The sequence below is a fragment of the Corylus avellana genome, chromosome 10, assembly GCF_965113065.1.
Source record: "Corylus avellana chromosome 10, dhCorAvel1.hap1.2, whole genome shotgun sequence".
Classification (NCBI taxonomy): Eukaryota; Viridiplantae; Streptophyta; class Magnoliopsida; order Fagales; family Betulaceae; genus Corylus; species Corylus avellana.
Genome location: NC_142499.1, coordinates 19646696 through 19664035, shown reverse-complemented (window position 1 = coordinate 19664035; position 17340 = coordinate 19646696). Strand labels below are relative to the sequence as shown.

General features: G+C 37.0%; 5 protein-coding genes across 5 annotated transcripts; 4 read left to right on the top strand and 1 right to left on the bottom strand.

The window, feature by feature from the left end:
* Positions 1-1704: 1704 nt before the first annotated feature.
* Positions 1705-4446, top strand: LOC132161594 (uncharacterized). Its single transcript, XM_059571748.2, has 8 exons — positions 1705-1901; positions 2077-2132; positions 2539-2682; positions 3356-3429; positions 3540-3594; positions 3667-3729; positions 3822-3949; positions 4052-4446. Exons 1-8 carry the CDS (start codon positions 1856-1858, stop codon positions 4128-4130), a joined length of 645 nt encoding a protein of 214 aa, XP_059427731.1. The 5' UTR covers positions 1705-1855; the 3' UTR covers positions 4131-4446.
* A 960-nt stretch (positions 4447-5406) lies between these two features.
* CYCD7;1 (CYCLIN D7;1) lies at positions 5407-7206 on the top strand. The gene is made up of 6 exons (XM_059572673.2): positions 5407-5664; positions 5819-5905; positions 5999-6097; positions 6192-6399; positions 6768-6901; positions 6982-7206. Exons 1-6 carry the CDS (start codon positions 5407-5409, stop codon positions 7204-7206), a joined length of 1011 nt encoding a protein of 336 aa, XP_059428656.1.
* A 389-nt stretch (positions 7207-7595) lies between these two features.
* OHP (one helix protein) lies at positions 7596-8364 on the top strand. Its single transcript, XM_059572163.2, has 3 exons — positions 7596-7829; positions 7931-8053; positions 8163-8364. The coding sequence occupies exons 1-3, from the start codon at positions 7665-7667 to the stop codon at positions 8229-8231; spliced, it is 357 nt and encodes a 118-aa protein (XP_059428146.2). The 5' UTR covers positions 7596-7664; the 3' UTR covers positions 8232-8364.
* A 1302-nt stretch (positions 8365-9666) lies between these two features.
* On the bottom strand, positions 9667-13464 carry NDP1 (Tetratricopeptide repeat (TPR)-like superfamily protein). Its single transcript, XM_059607281.2, has 12 exons — positions 13187-13464; positions 12963-13089; positions 12796-12869; positions 12634-12680; positions 12381-12531; positions 12243-12287; positions 11969-12173; positions 11815-11876; positions 11592-11692; positions 10832-10886; positions 10687-10734; positions 9667-10099 (listed from the first exon to the last, which is right to left on the bottom strand). Exons 1-12 carry the CDS (start codon positions 13383-13385, stop codon positions 9921-9923), a joined length of 1293 nt encoding a protein of 430 aa, XP_059463264.1. The 5' UTR covers positions 13386-13464; the 3' UTR covers positions 9667-9920.
* A 2257-nt stretch (positions 13465-15721) lies between these two features.
* Positions 15722-16958, top strand: LOC132192077 (Pathogenesis-related thaumatin superfamily protein). Its single transcript, XM_059607282.2, has 2 exons — positions 15722-15909; positions 16012-16958. The coding sequence occupies exons 1-2, from the start codon at positions 15846-15848 to the stop codon at positions 16683-16685; spliced, it is 738 nt and encodes a 245-aa protein (XP_059463265.1). The 5' UTR covers positions 15722-15845; the 3' UTR covers positions 16686-16958.
* Positions 16959-17340: the final 382 nt, after the last annotated feature.

Here is a 17340-nt window from a genome sequence, read left to right as displayed (position 1 = left end):
TATAAGGTAATCAACAATAGATGTTTTATAAAATGTTTCTCACACTTTGTGTTGAGGTTTCAGCTTGTATTTATATTCTGTCATATACAGTACTAGACTACAATGATAAATACAAAATTCAAAATAGCTTTCCTATTCTATTTCTATCATGATATTGAGCTGCTGCATTATCTTGAAGTGCTGGATTTGAGTTGCTGCTTCTATCCTCTGCATTATCTTTAGGAGTAGATATCAAATGTCCAACTATTTGATTATCTGCTCTTACATGCCCCTGCAAACTAAACTGTAATGGAAGTGAAATCTTGTAGACAAAAGAGGCTTGGTAAACACGCCTGCTAGGTTGTCTTTCCTGAGAATAAACCGAATCAGAAGATTCTTGGCAGCAACATGATCAAGCACAAAGTGAAAGTCTATTTCAATATGTTTTGTTCCGACATGAAAAGTTGAATTTGCAGTCAAATATGTGGCTCCAATATTGTTACACTATGTAGCTTGGCATTGGCAAGGGACCGATACTCAATTCAGTGTCGAGTTAACAATAGTTTTTTGTTTCTTAGAGCTCTATAAGATTAGATTAGAGCCAAGATAAATGCAGTAGCCGCTAGTAGATTTGCGATTAACAAGATAGCCAGCCCAATCCGCATTAGAGAAGGCATGAAATGCCAAAGAAGAAGAACAATTTTTAGTTTCCAAGAGGTAGCTCAATCGGCTGGGATCACACCTAATGAAGCGTAGGTTACTAGTTCGAATCCCTCTCCCCCCTCTTGTGCGAACATGTCAAAAAAAAAAAAAAAAAAAATTTACCCACAAATTATATACTAATGATGAAATAAACTTTGATTCTAACTAATTGTAGGTAAAAGAAAGGAACCCTCTAAAGAGCATGTGGTATTTGAAATTAACATCACAAAACAACGCAAATCTATAACGATAACACACCATACATCTTATTAGCTACTTGCTTAATCATAAATTGTTTATCCACCTTATAGAATGAAAGTTTTTAAAGAATATCATTTAATGCATTTGTTTTAAAATAAGAAATTATAATTTTCATTATGATTGATTTAAAAATAAATCAAGAAAATACGAATGGGGTATTAAATTCTCAATTAAAGCAGATGGTAAGTGGAAAAACGATTAAAAAAGAAAACAAAATTACTAAATCAAGTCTAAGAGTAAGTTTTTTTTAAAAGAAAAAAATATTTTTAAATTGATCCCTAAAGTTTTAAAATGATTAAATCAAATCAAGGTTCTATAATCTATTTTTTATGATTTCTTACAAAATTTTAATTATACCCTGAATAAAAAATTACAAAAAAAAAAAAAAAAAATTTTTTTTTTTTTTAGGATTTTATTAATATTTCTTAAAAAAATATTAATAAGAGAGGCATAATTGTATTTTCATAGTCATTTGTTATCAATTAATCCAAAAATGTTAACAAAGATCTCAAATTTAAATTGGGTATAAACTCAGATCTGAATATATCACATTAAAATGGAAAAAAAATACAAGATTTCTTACCTGATGTTCTATATTTATCTTCTTTTCACTTTGAAAGACCTTTACTACGAATACTGATATAATAATAATAATTTTTCCTAAGAAAACAGGAAACGGATAATCCAACAGCCCGTAACGAGTCGGATCCACTCGGACCGCCCCGGATAATTGCGTAGAGAAAGATCGCATACCCAGACGAGGGTTAGCCCAGTCTGATGGGCTAACCCTTGGACCTTTCACTTTCAGAGTTTTGTAGAGAGAGATCGAATACCCAAATTACAAAGCGTGATATTGCCGCTTCACATTTGGATTCTTTGACTGGGAATTGGGATTCGATCATTCATCAAAGAAATGCCGGTGAGAGTGGTGGAGAGCTCTGCACCTTCTCAAGTTTCAGGTATTTCGCTTTCCTTCAAAAATAATTGCAATAGAATAATGTTCAGTGCCAGATTTAGGGCTTCGTTTGTTGCCTGGAAAATACCGGAAATTTATTTGAAATTCACAGCTTGGCCTCGTCAAAAGGTTTTTTTTGTTTGTGGGTCTAATCTATATGTTCATGCTTAATTGTGAAGGCGCGAATTCTGGAGAGACATTACCACAAGTATGCTCACTTTTGAGTGTTGGACAGGTTAATCTTCGACCCCTTTTATTTTATTTTTTGGGTTCCTTCTGTTAAGGTAGTTACTTTTGTTTACAACAATTACTTGTTAGTGACCGTGCTACATATATGGCTGCATATGATTAGTTGCCTAATAGATATTGAGCCTAATGAGTATCATATATGGGGTTATGTAGTCAACACATAAGCTAAGACTTTAGTGATCTTCAGTGTCATTGCTAGGTGATCATATATCTCTTTACAATTTTGGACAAAGACGGTCAGGTTTTCCTTCTTTGGTCATTTGAAGTGAGAACATAAAGCTGCATATTTTACTACTCTGATGAAACGTTTTAAGTTCTCTATCGAAAATTTATAATTTTGCATCAGAAGTGGACGAGTTTCAGTTTATCCTCACAGTTTAATTTTGTCACAGGCCTTCTCTGGTACTCAGAATGTTTCTAGCCTACAGAAAGATGAAGCATGGAGAGTTAACGTTCGAATACAGGGATGTGACCTTGAACATGGGTATCTATGTGGGACCATGGAAGCTCTCAATGTCCCTATGGCAGACACACCAGTAAGCAGTTCCTTCTTCTTCTTTTTTGTTTAGGATATTTCCTTTTTTTTTGTCTGTGCTGTGTTGATATATAGAGGATAAATACTAAAAAAAAAAAGTTGTAAATGTTATAGCGTAATGAAAGAATGAGGCAGCTTCTGGGTTTGTTTAAACTTCTGTCTGCTGGCATTATTGCCAGAATAGGTTAGTGCTACTTTGATAAGAGGCACCTAATCAAGAGGTTTCTTTCCCCACTGGCCTTTTCAATGTTCTCATTGTTGTGTGTTTCTTTGTAATCCAAAATTTACTTTAAAAAAACTATATCACATGGCCATATTCACCTAATCGATTGTGATCGTACATACATTCTTCATCTTCTTTGGTTGCAGCAGCCATGAAATTAGCTGCGCCCAGAATTTTCAAACTTAACTCTTTGCTTTATATCCTATTTTATCAGTATGTTATACAAATGAATGATCCGTGCCGTAACAGAATATATGATACAGTTCTCCCTTTAGCCATAAATTGGTTGGTTATATTTCCTCACTGTAATGGAAGCATGCTTAATATGTAACTTGATTTCATTCAGAAAACTGCCAAGGTTTCATGACCACCTTGTTTGCTGTAGTTGGAATATTGCGATTTACCTTGTTTGGTCACGGAGCACTTTTTGTTTCATTTATGATTACTTCAGGTAGTAACCTTCTGGGAAGGGGAGATCATTGACACAAAGAATTATACTTTCTTCACTGGCAAGTGGGAAGCGACGTACGTTCCTTTATTTTTATTTTTTCCATTTACTGTGTCATGGAAACTTTAAATAACAGTGATGGTGGACAAAACAATCCAATGCTGATTTGCATGATCTCTTGCTACAGGCAAGAGGATGATATAAGGCACTGGACCAAGTTTCCATCCTTCCGTCCCTATTTGGTAAAGAGCTGGAACCTTTTCTTTCATACACACTATTTGCTGTATTAACTAATCCTGTTTTTTTTTTTCCAGAGTCGAGTGGAGGTTGATGGTGGAAAATCTTTGGACCTGAGTGACTCTGAATTCATATATATGGTAACCTAGTCTCAATTATTTTAATCACTTGGTGAAAGAACTTACCATATGTGAAGCAATAACATGCCGGTTTCTTTTATTTGCTGGCGCAGAGATGGAAAGAGCAACACTTTGTGAATGTTGGGACAGACTGTGGGTTAACTATAGCTGGCTTTTACTATGTTTGTTTCTCTTGTAGTGATGGCTGCATCAGTGGCTTCTATTATGATCCTAATAGCAGGTATTTTGCATTTCTGTTAGTTACCCCCACCCCCCCAAAAAAAAGAAGAAAAAAAAAAGAGAGAAGGAGCTGATTGATGAATTAACTTGAAACAACTTGCAGCCCATTTCAGAAGCTCGAGCTAAAATCAACTAATGAGGGAAGATCAGGTTTCAGTTTTTCGTCATATGAGTTGCAATAAAATGGAAGAAGGCATTCGCATTTTGGGGTTAGCACTTGATTGAACTTTGCTTGGTCAGATGAACATCTCAGAGGTACCAGGGAGATTATGCAAGATGACAGGGAATCCAGACTGTACGAGGATTATATTGGAAGAGTTGACGAGTGATGTATATCTGTTTGTGTTGAGAGCACTGGTCATAAAGTACATCTGTGTGGAATACTTCTTGTGTTGTTGTATATGAATTGAAGTTAAACATACATGCATGCCAAGCCAACCACTTAATTTAATGGATCGTTGCAGCTATGTATAGCATGCAAACAATTCCCACGGTTCATCTGATTCTTGTGATCCTCTTTCATTCTGGTTATGTATTGCTTTATGCATTCTGATGATTGTTATCATGATCCTTAGTACCCATCTGGGGGGCTCTGCCAGTGAATGTATGTTGCTGACACTTTTAGAGGCTGAAAAAATTACTCTTTCTCGCCAAATTATCCAAAAGAAAAATAGTCCTTGATAGGTTTGAAGCTAATATTACACTTTGCTCACTTCTTCACACAATTTTTTTATACTCATAGGACTTTTTAAACTACCATTGGATATGAGATATATCTTTATTGAATTTGGATTCAATTGTAGTTTTAGAAGTCACTTGTATATATAAAAAATTTATTTAAAAAAATGGGAATAAGTGTAGAGCATAGTTCCCATATGTTCATAGCCATTGCTGCCTGTGCCTTCCCCGTGTACAGTAATTACAGTACTCCAGCCACTGGTAGTTTATGAGCCATTGGTTGGCCAAATATTAGAAGGAAAAAAAGGAAAAATGTGAGCAGTTATTACGGCCGCAGGATCATGGGTTGAAGCTGATGAGATCGTGGGTCCACGGCGGCCCAACTGGTAAAAGCGATGTATTTAGCCACGTACAGTTTTGCCCCTTCCCCATATTGAAGGAATAGCATGCACATTTATGCAACGCACGCAGGTATCCTCGTGCGCTCACGCAATTGGTTACCATGCCGTCAAAATAAAAATCCAATACAGCATTTACCCCGCTTCATGAGGGACGTGTCCCTCTTTTTATTTCACCTTCTTCCTCTCTAACTACCCCATGTTTCATGATTCGTGTATCATGCATCATGTATCATGTATCATCTATCATACCACCCATCTTGTCAACTAGTACGAAAGCTATAGCCTATATATGTGTATGATTATCATGTCAGACCATTTACAATTTCATTGACCATTGCCCAGATATATAGTTTCAGAAGAATTCGTATATATATTATCTATGGAAAACTTGCTATGTGATGAGGCGTGGCTATCCAGCCCTGCTGTAACACCCATTGATCATCATCATGCACCCCATCACAGTTCAGAGAGCTACCTTGGTGGTTCGTCTTATATGACCAAGGAAGACTCCGAGGAGGCCCTTGCTATATACCTGGAGAAGGAGATCAGTTACATGCCGGAAGATAATTACGTTGGGCATCTCCGGTCGGAAAATTTTACCAGTGCTAGATATAGAGCCACCCAATGGCTTTTTAGGGTCAGTTTCTAAATCCTAGAGAACCATTTTTCACGTGTTCAAAATTTGATATGCATTGGCAATATCAAGTTAAATTAATACGTACTTTTTTAATATTTGCTCACCATTCTTTCCAACTCGATTTCTTTGTTTGGTTAATGTTTGTTTCCTGCAGTCCAGAAGTCGGTTGAATCTCTCTTTTGGAACTGCTTTCAATGCTGTAAATTACCTTGATCGGTTCATATCTATGAATCAATGCAATGTAAGCAGTCCTGAATATCTATAATTGATTACAGAATCATATATATATATATATGCGGATATTTAGCACTAATATTTAACATAAATTTTCAAGGGATGGAGCTATTGGATGGTTGAATTATTGTCTGTTGCGTGCTTATCTGTTGCCTCCAAGTTCTGTGAAACCTGCACTCCTACATTGCATGAAATTCAGGTGCCTCTTAATTGTCGATCATTGTTGTTCTTGTTATATATTGCTGTTCTTAAGATATATAACTGATTGACATTTACCAATACTGTGATTGAAGATGGAGGATTTGGGCCATTCATTTGAGTCAACCACAATCCAGTGGATGGAATTGACGCTGTTAAAGGCATTAGAATGGCGTCTTGGCTCTACAACGGCTTATTCTTACATAGAACTGTTGATGTGCAGCATTGACTCCTTGAAACCTCACCTTCATGAGGAGATTACCACCCGAGTCACTGACTTATTACTTCTTGGAGCTATTTCAGGTATAAGCATTATCTTTATACACTTCCATTCCTGCTGTTTATATATATATATATATGGTTGTACAAGGAGTAGGTGGAAGTAGGTGACAAAAAAGTATGTGTAGTACTCGCAGACTTAACACGAATCTAACACAAAAGTAATAGGTTAAAGTTAATAAATTAACCCATTTAACTATGTGGGTCAAATTAATATAGTGATTTAAACACGAAGATGAATTGACAAGACCCCTTCTCTATAGGATATAGAACTTAAAAGTATTGATTTAGCTATGAAATGCCTCATGCTATATAGGCTAGGAAAATGGTAGTAGTGGTAGGTCTAAATTCATTTGCTTCCACTGATATATAATTGAAACCAAACCGTCCAGATTCAAGATTGCTGGAGTTTATGCCAAGTGTTATTGCAGTATCTGCTCTTTGGTGCAGTCTAGACGAGTTACTTCCATCAATATCCAATGCCTACCTGCCCTCTGTTACAAGGCTCTTTAATAAAGCTCAGAAGGTAAAATCCTAAGCAAAAAAAAAAAAAAACCTTCTTGAATGCGATGTACTGTTTTATTGACATGGTTCTCAATTTACTAGGATGATTTGGTCAAGTGCCATATGATCATGGAAACTCATCAGCAGGTCGGCTCTTTGCACTACTTAATACACTATTATGACTGCCCTTCAAGCCCCACAACAGTGCTGCTAAAGCAGCCCATTCACATATGTGACTGCCATGTTAATTTCTCTTTCTTGAAGATGGGTGGTCCAAACAGCAATCTCAAATCAAGTAGGAAGAAAAGAAAGCGAGAAGAACAGTAAGAGATTTTTGTGCCAAGAACAATTCAGAGTGACCCAAAAAAAAGAAAACAAATAATGATAATATACAACTCAATAGATAAATGGTCAGATTAATTATCAATCGAAGCAATTTGGTTATCTTCCTCCATTTTTTGTTTTCGGTTGAAAAATTAAATGTGCACTCTGTACTGAATGTGACAGTCCTAATCTGTGGGACACAAGAACAGGACATCCTCTGTCAATACCCACTGGGGGACCCAGCAGATATGTGCGCAGTGTGTTTTTTTTTTTTTCTTATAATCGTGCGCAGTGTTATATGAACGTGTATCAAACCCCACCAGAAAAAATTTAAAATTCATAAAGAAAAAAAAAATAAAAAGGAAAATAAAATAAGTGACAAATAAACGAAATGTGATCGCTTACAGACAAGTAGATAAGGTAGGTGGAGAAGCAACGGCTATGGTTGTGGAACCAAAACAATGGCATCTTCATCTTCCATAGTATCATCTTCTCTCCTCCCCGCGAGAGCTCAAGTATTTCGTGGAAACCAACAACTCCAGCTTCTCAATAATCGTAATCTGAATGGAACGACCTTCAAGAAGAAAGTTTCTTTCCGGGTCCATGCTGCAAAGCTTCCTGCAGGAGTATGTTTTTGATTTTGCTCTTACTAATTTTATTAGCTCCTTATTTTATGTTTCCTGAGGAAGATTAATTATGAAAAAGAAATGGGTTTTGGAAATATTAGGTGGAATTGCCCAAAGTAGAGCCAAAATTCAGTGCCCCTTTTCTTGGTTTCACAAAGACAGCTGAAACTTGGAATTCTAGAGCTTGTATGATTGGCCTTATTGGAACTTTCATTGTTGAATTGGTGAGTTCTTTCTTTTGAACTTTCCATCTTCTTGCTATTTGTAACCAAAAGAAGGCTTTTGATGAGCTCTTTTTGCTGAAGTATTCACTGTGGCTTTGTGTGTTTTCAGATAATAAACAAGGGAATACTGCAGGTGATTGGGGTGGAAATAGGGAAAGGGCTTGATCTTCCACTTTGACCATTTAATCTGGATTATATATGCATGTAACTCATGTGATTTTCGGTTTATTATTCGTTTCAAGAACTAGTCTTTTGACTGTAATTGAAATTTAACTTTTTGTTCTACCTATAAATGTATTTAATCTTTTACATGGATGCGTATAATTCTAGGTTAAATACCTAATTCTCCAATATGGTTTTAGCACTTTATTTTTTGTCTCCTAGGGTTTCATTTGAATCATATAAGGTACATGTGGTTTTGATAAAGACGAAAATAGTACATCCGTTAAAATTTCATCTAAAACTTAACGAAACGCTACGTCAACATCAATCAAATGTCGCCACGTGTCATGTAATTAATTTTTTTATTAAAAAAATATATTTTTTCAAACAAGCAAGCAAATATATATATATATATATATTGAGGGTGGCTGGCCATGGGGTGGCCTAGCCACCCCCATCTATTCGGATGGGGGTAGTCGAGCCACCCTAGTGGATCTTGGGAGTGGTTTCGGCCACACCCTTGGCACCTTGGGAGTGGCTCGAGGGTGGCCGAAGACACCCCCAAGACCCACTAGGGGGTGACCAAGCCACCCCCCAAATGGCTTAGGCCCAATTTTTTTTTTCTTTCTTTTATTTTTTTGAAAAAATATATTTTTTAATTTTTTTAAAAAAATAAAAATAAAAATCAATTACATAACACGTGGCGACATTTGATTGATGCTAACACGGTATTCTGTTAAGTTTTGGACGAAATTTTGACAGAGGTATTATCTTCATCTTTATCAAAATCAAAGATACTTCCTGTTATCCAAATGAAACTTTAGGGAACAAAAAATAAAGTGCTAAAACCTTAAGAGGAAGTATGTATTTAACCCATAATTCTATCTCTCAGAGACTCAGATTTTTACCGTGCCTGTGAGAAACCTGTCTCTCAGCAACAAACACTTATATAATCTGCAGCAGCTTTCATTGACAATAACCGCGTGGCCCCAAAAGGATTGTAAACTTTTGGGGTGTCAGAGGACAAGAAACTTTCAAGATGACACAATCAATCTGTTGAGTGTTCGAGAATGTGTAGGTCTTGTCTTACACTCGAAAACTTTTGGCTTTCCCCCATCATAGCCGTCATGACTCCTGGCCTACATGTGTCCCAATGCAGTATCTATTCTCTTATCTCAAGGCCATTAGATTTGCTATACCCAAACTAATCCGTGGCTCAGCAAGGATTCATCACCACTGATCTTAAGAGCTTATAGCTCGTCAAGATTAAGCTTGGTTCGTCCCACCGGTCAACCAGCTTGGTGCAAGATCACCATGACAACTTGGCTATCTGGACTTTCAAAAAATAAACCATATATGCAGTCAGAGAACACAACCACCTGATGAATCGGTTCTTATCAATTAAGACAAACAAATTCCGAGTCTGCACTTTAGATTTCAGTCAGAAACTCTTTCATTCCAATTCCAAAACAAAATTTATTTCAGAGGGATTTTCCAACGATCTTAAACTACAGAATAATTAATATGTCTCTGTACATATTCATAGACGGATACTGGAGACATAATGTCGGACATTTGTCTCACACGTTGATCTAAGGTCGTGTGTACATGGGTTTGGAGACACTCCTTTGTCATGTATCATGAACAGGAACCGTGAACTCCTGCTGCAGAACCTGGGGTAAAAAAAAAAAGAAAAAGAAAAAACCTATATGACTCTGCAGGTTCGAGCATCTATAACTGGCACTTTGGAAGAAGGCTCTGAAATTTCTAGTGCCTCTGCGAGTGAGAGCCTGCGGTTCCGCCATGCAGCCTCGGCCCAACTCTTCATTTTCTCTCCTTGAACCTTTCTGTTCTGTTGCACACAGAGTGCTTCTGCATACCCGCCTACATAATCAAGCAACTATATCAATGCAGAAATCCAGCTAAGAGGCATCATACCAAACTGCGACAAATAAAACACATTATGGATGTGAGTGCATGCACATGCACACATTCTACTTTAAGTTGGAACGATAGAAACTAATCACAACTCTTAATGTGCACATACGCATCAGTCCATGCCATACTCTGCATGAGAAACAAGCATCATTCAAAGCAACCTCCTGAACAGAAAATATCACATAAACTCTAAATTCCCTATCCATCTTACAGATGGTAGAACAAAATTGATAGATTCTACTATGACATGCAGAATGCTCGCTCAAATAAAATGTTAACAAGAGTGTCAAAAGTACAGCCACAGTAAGGTCATCCGTGTGAAACACTCATTTTTCATAACATCATAAATGCAAAAGTTGAACGAAGTGAATGTTCAGGCAATATACATTGGTCGAACATACAGCAGTTCGAACATAAAAAATTGGAGGGCCAACACTGATTCTCAAATGGTCATTACTCAGGTAAAACCTCTCCACATGTTTATAAGGTGATTTAAAATGAATAGTTAGAATCATTCAAACACTTAACATTACCTCTTGCAAGGGCCACTATATCAGTTTTATCTGCCTTTGCTTCTGTATCTACAAAGTCAAAAACAAGAAGAAGAAAAAAATTGACAACAAATTTTCATTTAATAAAAAAATGAAGAAAGATAAATCAATGAGCTGTTCGCCATACCATCTGTATCCACCGGTGGAGCTTTCAATAACTCTATTGCCTTTCTATATAGTCCCTGACAATGACCTTTCAAATATTAAACTTATATATATATATGATATTTGAAATATTAAACTAGAAGAAACTCTCCCATAAACTAATTCCAACATATCAAAGAAGAAAACAATTAAAGACAATTAATAAATCGACCAAGTAATGTGCTAGAGACCCTAATGCATATGAATAAGTAATTGGGTGGGCCCCCTAGATAAAAATATTTCAGCCCTTGATCATCTCAATAAAATTAGATGCATGCTACACATTATTCTCTCAACCATCTCTTTTTGCAAATCTAATGGATCCACCATTGGATTTATGGACTCATGTGAGTCCTACAAAAATCTAATGGTAGATTCACTCATTCACTATATGGAGATGGTTGAAAGATGGTTGAGAGAATGATTTTTATTATTTCTCGTAAAATTATGTTTCTTATTCACAATGAAGCCATATGCATGTTACATTATTATGAATATACAAGACATGCAACCCAATAATCTAGTAACACATCTCAATCAACCATTCTGATTCAAAAAAGTGACAAATGATCCTTGACCCTTCACTTACAGAATTCACTCAATGTCCTAAAACCAACCAAATCAATTTCTCCATGCATGGCTTTACAGTACCAAGTTCAATTAAGAGCCAAAGAGTGAATAACTAATGTCAAAATTTCAAATTTTGGCCACATAAATCTATATTGTCATGTACAAGTTCTTACCTCTTGAATCAAAAGAGAACTTGAACGCTCCTGCATTGCTTTACGCCTAAAGATAAGAGCTATGCAGGTTAAGACAACACCAACCTTTGGGTGATGAGGGCCTATATCAAACAAATAAAACCACAGGACATACCAAGATATCATTGCAGAGATAGATGCAAATAAGAAATGCACAGGGTATTTATATATCACTCAATTAACAGAAGAAGCCAAAGTAACACACCAAAATGTTCCTCCGTTTTAGATAATGCCCTTGTCAACATCTCTTCTGCATCACCGAAGTTTCTAAAAGAACACAAGTTAGATTTAGGGTAGAAGAACATTGCACCAAGGGGGCAAAAAGCTAATGGAAAGTGCAGAAGAAATCCTGAGCCTACCCCATGTGTGCCTCAAGCTGTCCTAATGCACAAGTGGCTGCCAACAATACTTCCTCCGAGGACAAATTACAAGCTGCTAAGGCATTTAAGTCACTAAAATCTTTATTCTCAGACGCCCTTTGAATTACTTTTTGGTATGCCTCTTTTGCCAATGAAAAGTTCTGCGAGGCATGCAAGAGTTCTCCGTATGATAGACCAATACTACCTATAAATCAAAGCATCAATTCACTGCACTATAACATCTTACCACAATGTCTAATTACATGAACCTCACCAGTAATTCCCTCACTGTCCTTACATCCTTGCAAACATGTCTCGGCTGCAGCAAAATAGCTAAGCATTCAGTAATTTACGAAAACTGCTAAAATGACCAACAAAAAAAAAAAAAAAAAAAACCAAGGGCTTGATATACCTAATTCCAGATTTCCACGGACAAGCTCAACCATCCCTTTAGCTGCTTTAGCACGAGCACTCAAGACTTCAGGATTTCCAACACCAGCTTTTGCATCTTCTTTCTCAACAAGTTCTAAGCATTTTTCCGCGATCACTGATGAAGAATCATCCTATATAGGGAGAACCAACTCAAGATAAATTTCAAAGCTCAAGAACAGGAAACTGAAACAAACAAATAAGTAAAGCAATGAAATGGGTGCTTGTAGACTCACCTGCCCCAGCTCTAGATGAAGCCCAACAAGAGCTTCCAATGCAGCAACTATAACAAGGACCGAGTCATGATTTCTAGTCAATACCCATTTCATCATTTCCATCCAACTTCACAAACTCAACTAGAAATGTAAAAAAATTGAAGTAAAAACATATATATTTACCTCTAACACCCAAAGAAGAGTGCTTTAAATCTTCGATTCTCTGAAGTTTCTCAACTGCTTCACCAAAATTCCCTCTGAAACCCATCAATCTCAAACTTATCATAAGTTTCTGCAACTACCAATCAAGCACCCACGATGTAAATAAGGGAAAGAAAGAAAAAAAGGACCTTTCAGAGAATAATGTCGACATGGCCAGCAAGACTAATCCCCTTGAATTCTCAGCGTCTTGGCCCTCACTTGGCTGAGTGGAAAGGCACTGCTCCAGTACCAGAAGGCCTTGCGCGTACGATTCATCTGAGTAATTGCACAAATACAAAACCATATCATAATTTAAGAAATTCGAAAGATTAATTATTTGCAATTTTCATAGATAAATGATTTGGGGAAGAACCTGATTTTTGTGACCTGGCATGGGAGAGGGCGTAATTGATCATCTGAAGAGCGACCGGGTTCGCATCGTGAAGCGATCTGAACGGTGGTGGTGATAACAGAGAGGGACCGCAGGGTCTAGATGAGGTCTGGCCCAGACTGGCGGATCTAGCGGCGGAGGTCGCCGCTCTGGAGACCTTAACTGCGACGCGAATCATCATCACTGCAAAACCCTGCAGTGAGTGGACACTGTGGAAGGGGTTTTCTGAGGGGCAAAATCGGAATAATACTTTTCTTTGTATTTTCTAGTGGAGTAATGATAAGTAATATCTTTCTATCTTCCAAAAATCTTTTTAAAGCTGATGTTACTTTTAAAATCACCATTTGATCAAAATTCAAGTATGATTCAGCTAAAATTTAATGATGATTTTAAAAGCCACATCAACTTTAGGAGAATTTTAGAAGCATAAAAAGATAATACCTAACATTACTCTTTCTAGTGTGTTTTTACCCTGGATCGAGTGGGAACTGTGGAGGTGACACCACAGGATCTTTTCGTATCCATCTCAGTCGATTTGGTTATGTCGGATCCGAATTCATTTTAGCAGAATAGACTAAAGTGACACAATAAGCTCCCTTTTTTTATTTTTTTTGTGATATATCCACACACGAGTGAGAGAGGAGATTCAAACTAATGACTCCGGCTTCATGAGACGTGATTTTCAACCAATTGAGCTACCTCTTGAAAACAAATAATACAATATGCTTAAGATGTCTGTAATAACCAAACTTAATCACTTAATTTCGTATTAAGTTCATGTCGGATTCGAAGTTGTATCAAAAAGTTTCAGATCGTCCTTATTAGCTTTTTTTTTTTTTTTTTAGTTTCTCTGACAAGTTGAAATGCACAATATATAATTTTCAGTAATTTTTAATTTTCTTCTTTGGGGGCGCTGAAGAGCAAAAGCTTAGGCTACAAGGATGAGAAAGTACGAGCATTATCTGGATGGTGATCCAAATCTTGCTTTTTTTCTAGTATTTTATAGCAAAAGCTCAATCTACTCTTTTTTCCTTGCACTACTTTTATATCAAAAAGAATAAAGAAAAAAAGTGACATGCTAAACCTTTTAAGGTTCTTCAGTCTTTTTATACTTGTTTGTAGTGCAATTATGTTTGCTTGTAATTATGAAGATAGCACTAATTGATATCACCACTAGCTTAAGATAAACGCTCTCTCTAAAACTCCTGAAAAAGAAAACCCCTTTCTCTGCTTCTAGCTAGGGACCTCTCATCTCCCCAATTTGATGCCTTCAACTCTTGTTTTCTTGGACTGGTGTTTATCCTTTATTGCTTTTACCTTTTTAGGTTTGTTGCTTGGGGTTGTAGAGATCAAATCTATATCCATCCATTCATGTATCTTATATGCACCCTCTTCTCTACCTTTTATGCTCTCTTCTACCCTATGGGTCCCGTCTCATCAGGTGTACTACACACGCCTACTTGGCGCAAGTGGACTACACACACCACCACTACCATGTGTTTTTTCTTTTTTAACAACAGATTTATGGTCCTCTGGCTATTTTTCAAAGTACCATTTTGGTTTTTCAGGTTTCTCATATCTGGATGTGAGCGTTATCCAAATATGATTTGGTTGGGCTTTAGACTCACCACCCTACAAGGAGTTCTCTCAACTATTGTAAATATAATTTTTAGTCTCTCAAGTTTCCTCAAAAGCTAGACAGGAACTAAGTTATATGAGGTTCTCTTTGTACTCTCGATTTTCTTCATGGGCCCCAAGCAACTTTGCTGGCTGCATTTTTGCTCGGCTTTCACCTCCGAGGTCTCTCTCCAGAACAATGAGATGCTAGTTGTCTGTAGTTCGTTTGACTTGTTGTACTTCAAAATAATAATAATAATAAAAATAATAATAATTATGAAGATAAGAAGAAAATTGACAAGGTAACATCATGAAGTTGTAATGCTCATTTGATCCCTGCTATGATAATAATAATGAAGATAAGAAGAAAATTGACAAGGTAACATCATGAAGTTGTAATGCTCATTTGATCCCCGCTATGATAATAATTATGAAGATAAGAAGAAAATTGACAAGGTAACATCATGAAGTTGTAATGCTCATTTGATCCCTGGTATGATAGTAAATGGAGGAAATATGTACGAGGACAGCAGAGTTTCCAAATTTTTCTGTAGGTATATCGGCAAATTCATTGGCAATATCATGCAGGGTGCACTCATGATTAAGGAACATAAGCATGTTCTCATTAAAGTGGACATGTGGACAGACTCATTGATCAAACGACAAAGACATACATTCATAATATTTTTATTTAGAAAAAAGAGAAAGAAAAATATAATAAATTAAGAAACATGATTTGCACAAGTAATCGCTCACAAAAGAGAAGGAACCCTCGGATTGAAGCAATGCATATATGCCCTTCATCGTGAAAGTAAAAGTGAAAAGAGAGCAGAGAAATAAAAAGCAAAAGAGAGTGACACAGTCACACAGCAGCTAGTGAGGAAGTTGCTTAAAAAGGTAGCCGTAGTCCAAACCTATCCTTGTGGCAACATACTTGGAAGTCCCTGATCACCCCATTGCCTCTCCCTACACAATCATCAACTCCTAAATAAAATTCAAAAAAGAGAAAGAAAAAACCATCACAATGCCAACTTCCCAATTTCTGTTACCTTTTCTCCTCTATGTAATGGCTTCTCTCACCTTCGCAAGTAATTCTTCTACTTCTTTCTTTATCTGTGTTTTTGTAGTTTGTCCATTAAAGCACTGAACAATTTATGTTACTATTTTTATCTTCTTTTTTTTGGTTGCAGATGGGGCACAACTCATTCTAGTCAACAATTGCAATGAAAGTGTATGGCCGGGAATACTTGGTGGTGCAGGGCAGCCGACCCCTAAAGATGGCGGTTTCCATCTTGGCAGCGGAGAGGAGGTTGTCCTCGACGTGCCGGAAAAGTGGTCAGGAAGGATTTGGGGCAGGCAAGGCTGTTACTTTGATGAGAGTGGAAAAGGGTCATGTAACACTGGGGATTGTGCCAGCCAATTACACTGCCGAGGCAGAGGCGGTGTGCCGCCGGCAACGGTGGTCGAAATGACACTCGGGACGTCTTATTCGCCCTTGCATTACTATGATGTGAGCTTGGTTGATGGCTTCAATTTGCCTGTTTCGATGAAACCCGTAGGGGGTGGTGTTGGGTGTGGTGTGGCATCGTGTGAGGTTGATTTGAACATTTGCTGCCCATCGTCATTGGAAGTGAAGAGGGGTGGCAAGGTGGTAGGATGTAAGAGTGCCTGCTTGGCCATGCAATCGGCTAAGTATTGCTGCACAGGGGACTATGCAAACCCAAAGACTTGCAAGCCAACCCTTTTTGCACATCTCTTTAAGGCTATTTGCCCAAAGGCTTATAGTTATGCCTTTGATGACTCTAGCAGCCTCAACAAATGCAGGGCTTCACGATATGTTGTCACTTTCTGCCCTCCCAAGTGAGGAAGAAAGCAAGGGTGCTGTCATGTTCTACAAGGAAGTCAGTGGCATTGGCAAAGAATGTCTCTGATTTTTAAGTACTAAAATTTTCTATTTGCACTATCAGTTGGATTTTGTATGCCTTTCTTTTTACTTATTAGCAGATGGCATTAAGGTGTCTCCTTAATGAAGGATTTGTTAGAAGCAAATGGGGGGTTAAGAAATGTGTGGTGTTAAAAAGTATTACATCTGATATATTTATAGTTCACCTTTTGTTGTCAAATTGTATAAATATCATTATATATGGATGTATGTTCTATTTTTATGTATTACTAATGCAAGTCGAAAATTGATTTGTCCAAGTCAAAAACCGACCCAATTGGGTAATTTAATAGGGCTATTCCACTATACAATCCTTTATAGTTTCGATAATATTCTCAATGTAAAATGGTATGAAAGTGGATTGATAAGCCTTTCTTAAATTCCTTCACAAACTTAATTTTCCTCATTGAACAAAATGACAGTAAAATAGCAAAGCAAAACAGCCCCGCCATTGCATTAAAGAGTAACAGAACATAAGCGCCTCCCCACACACTACCACTCGATTATTCTTTTAGCGAACAAATGAAATGAAAGGGGAAGGCTAACAAAGATCTTATTGCGGCTAAACATGTGCCCT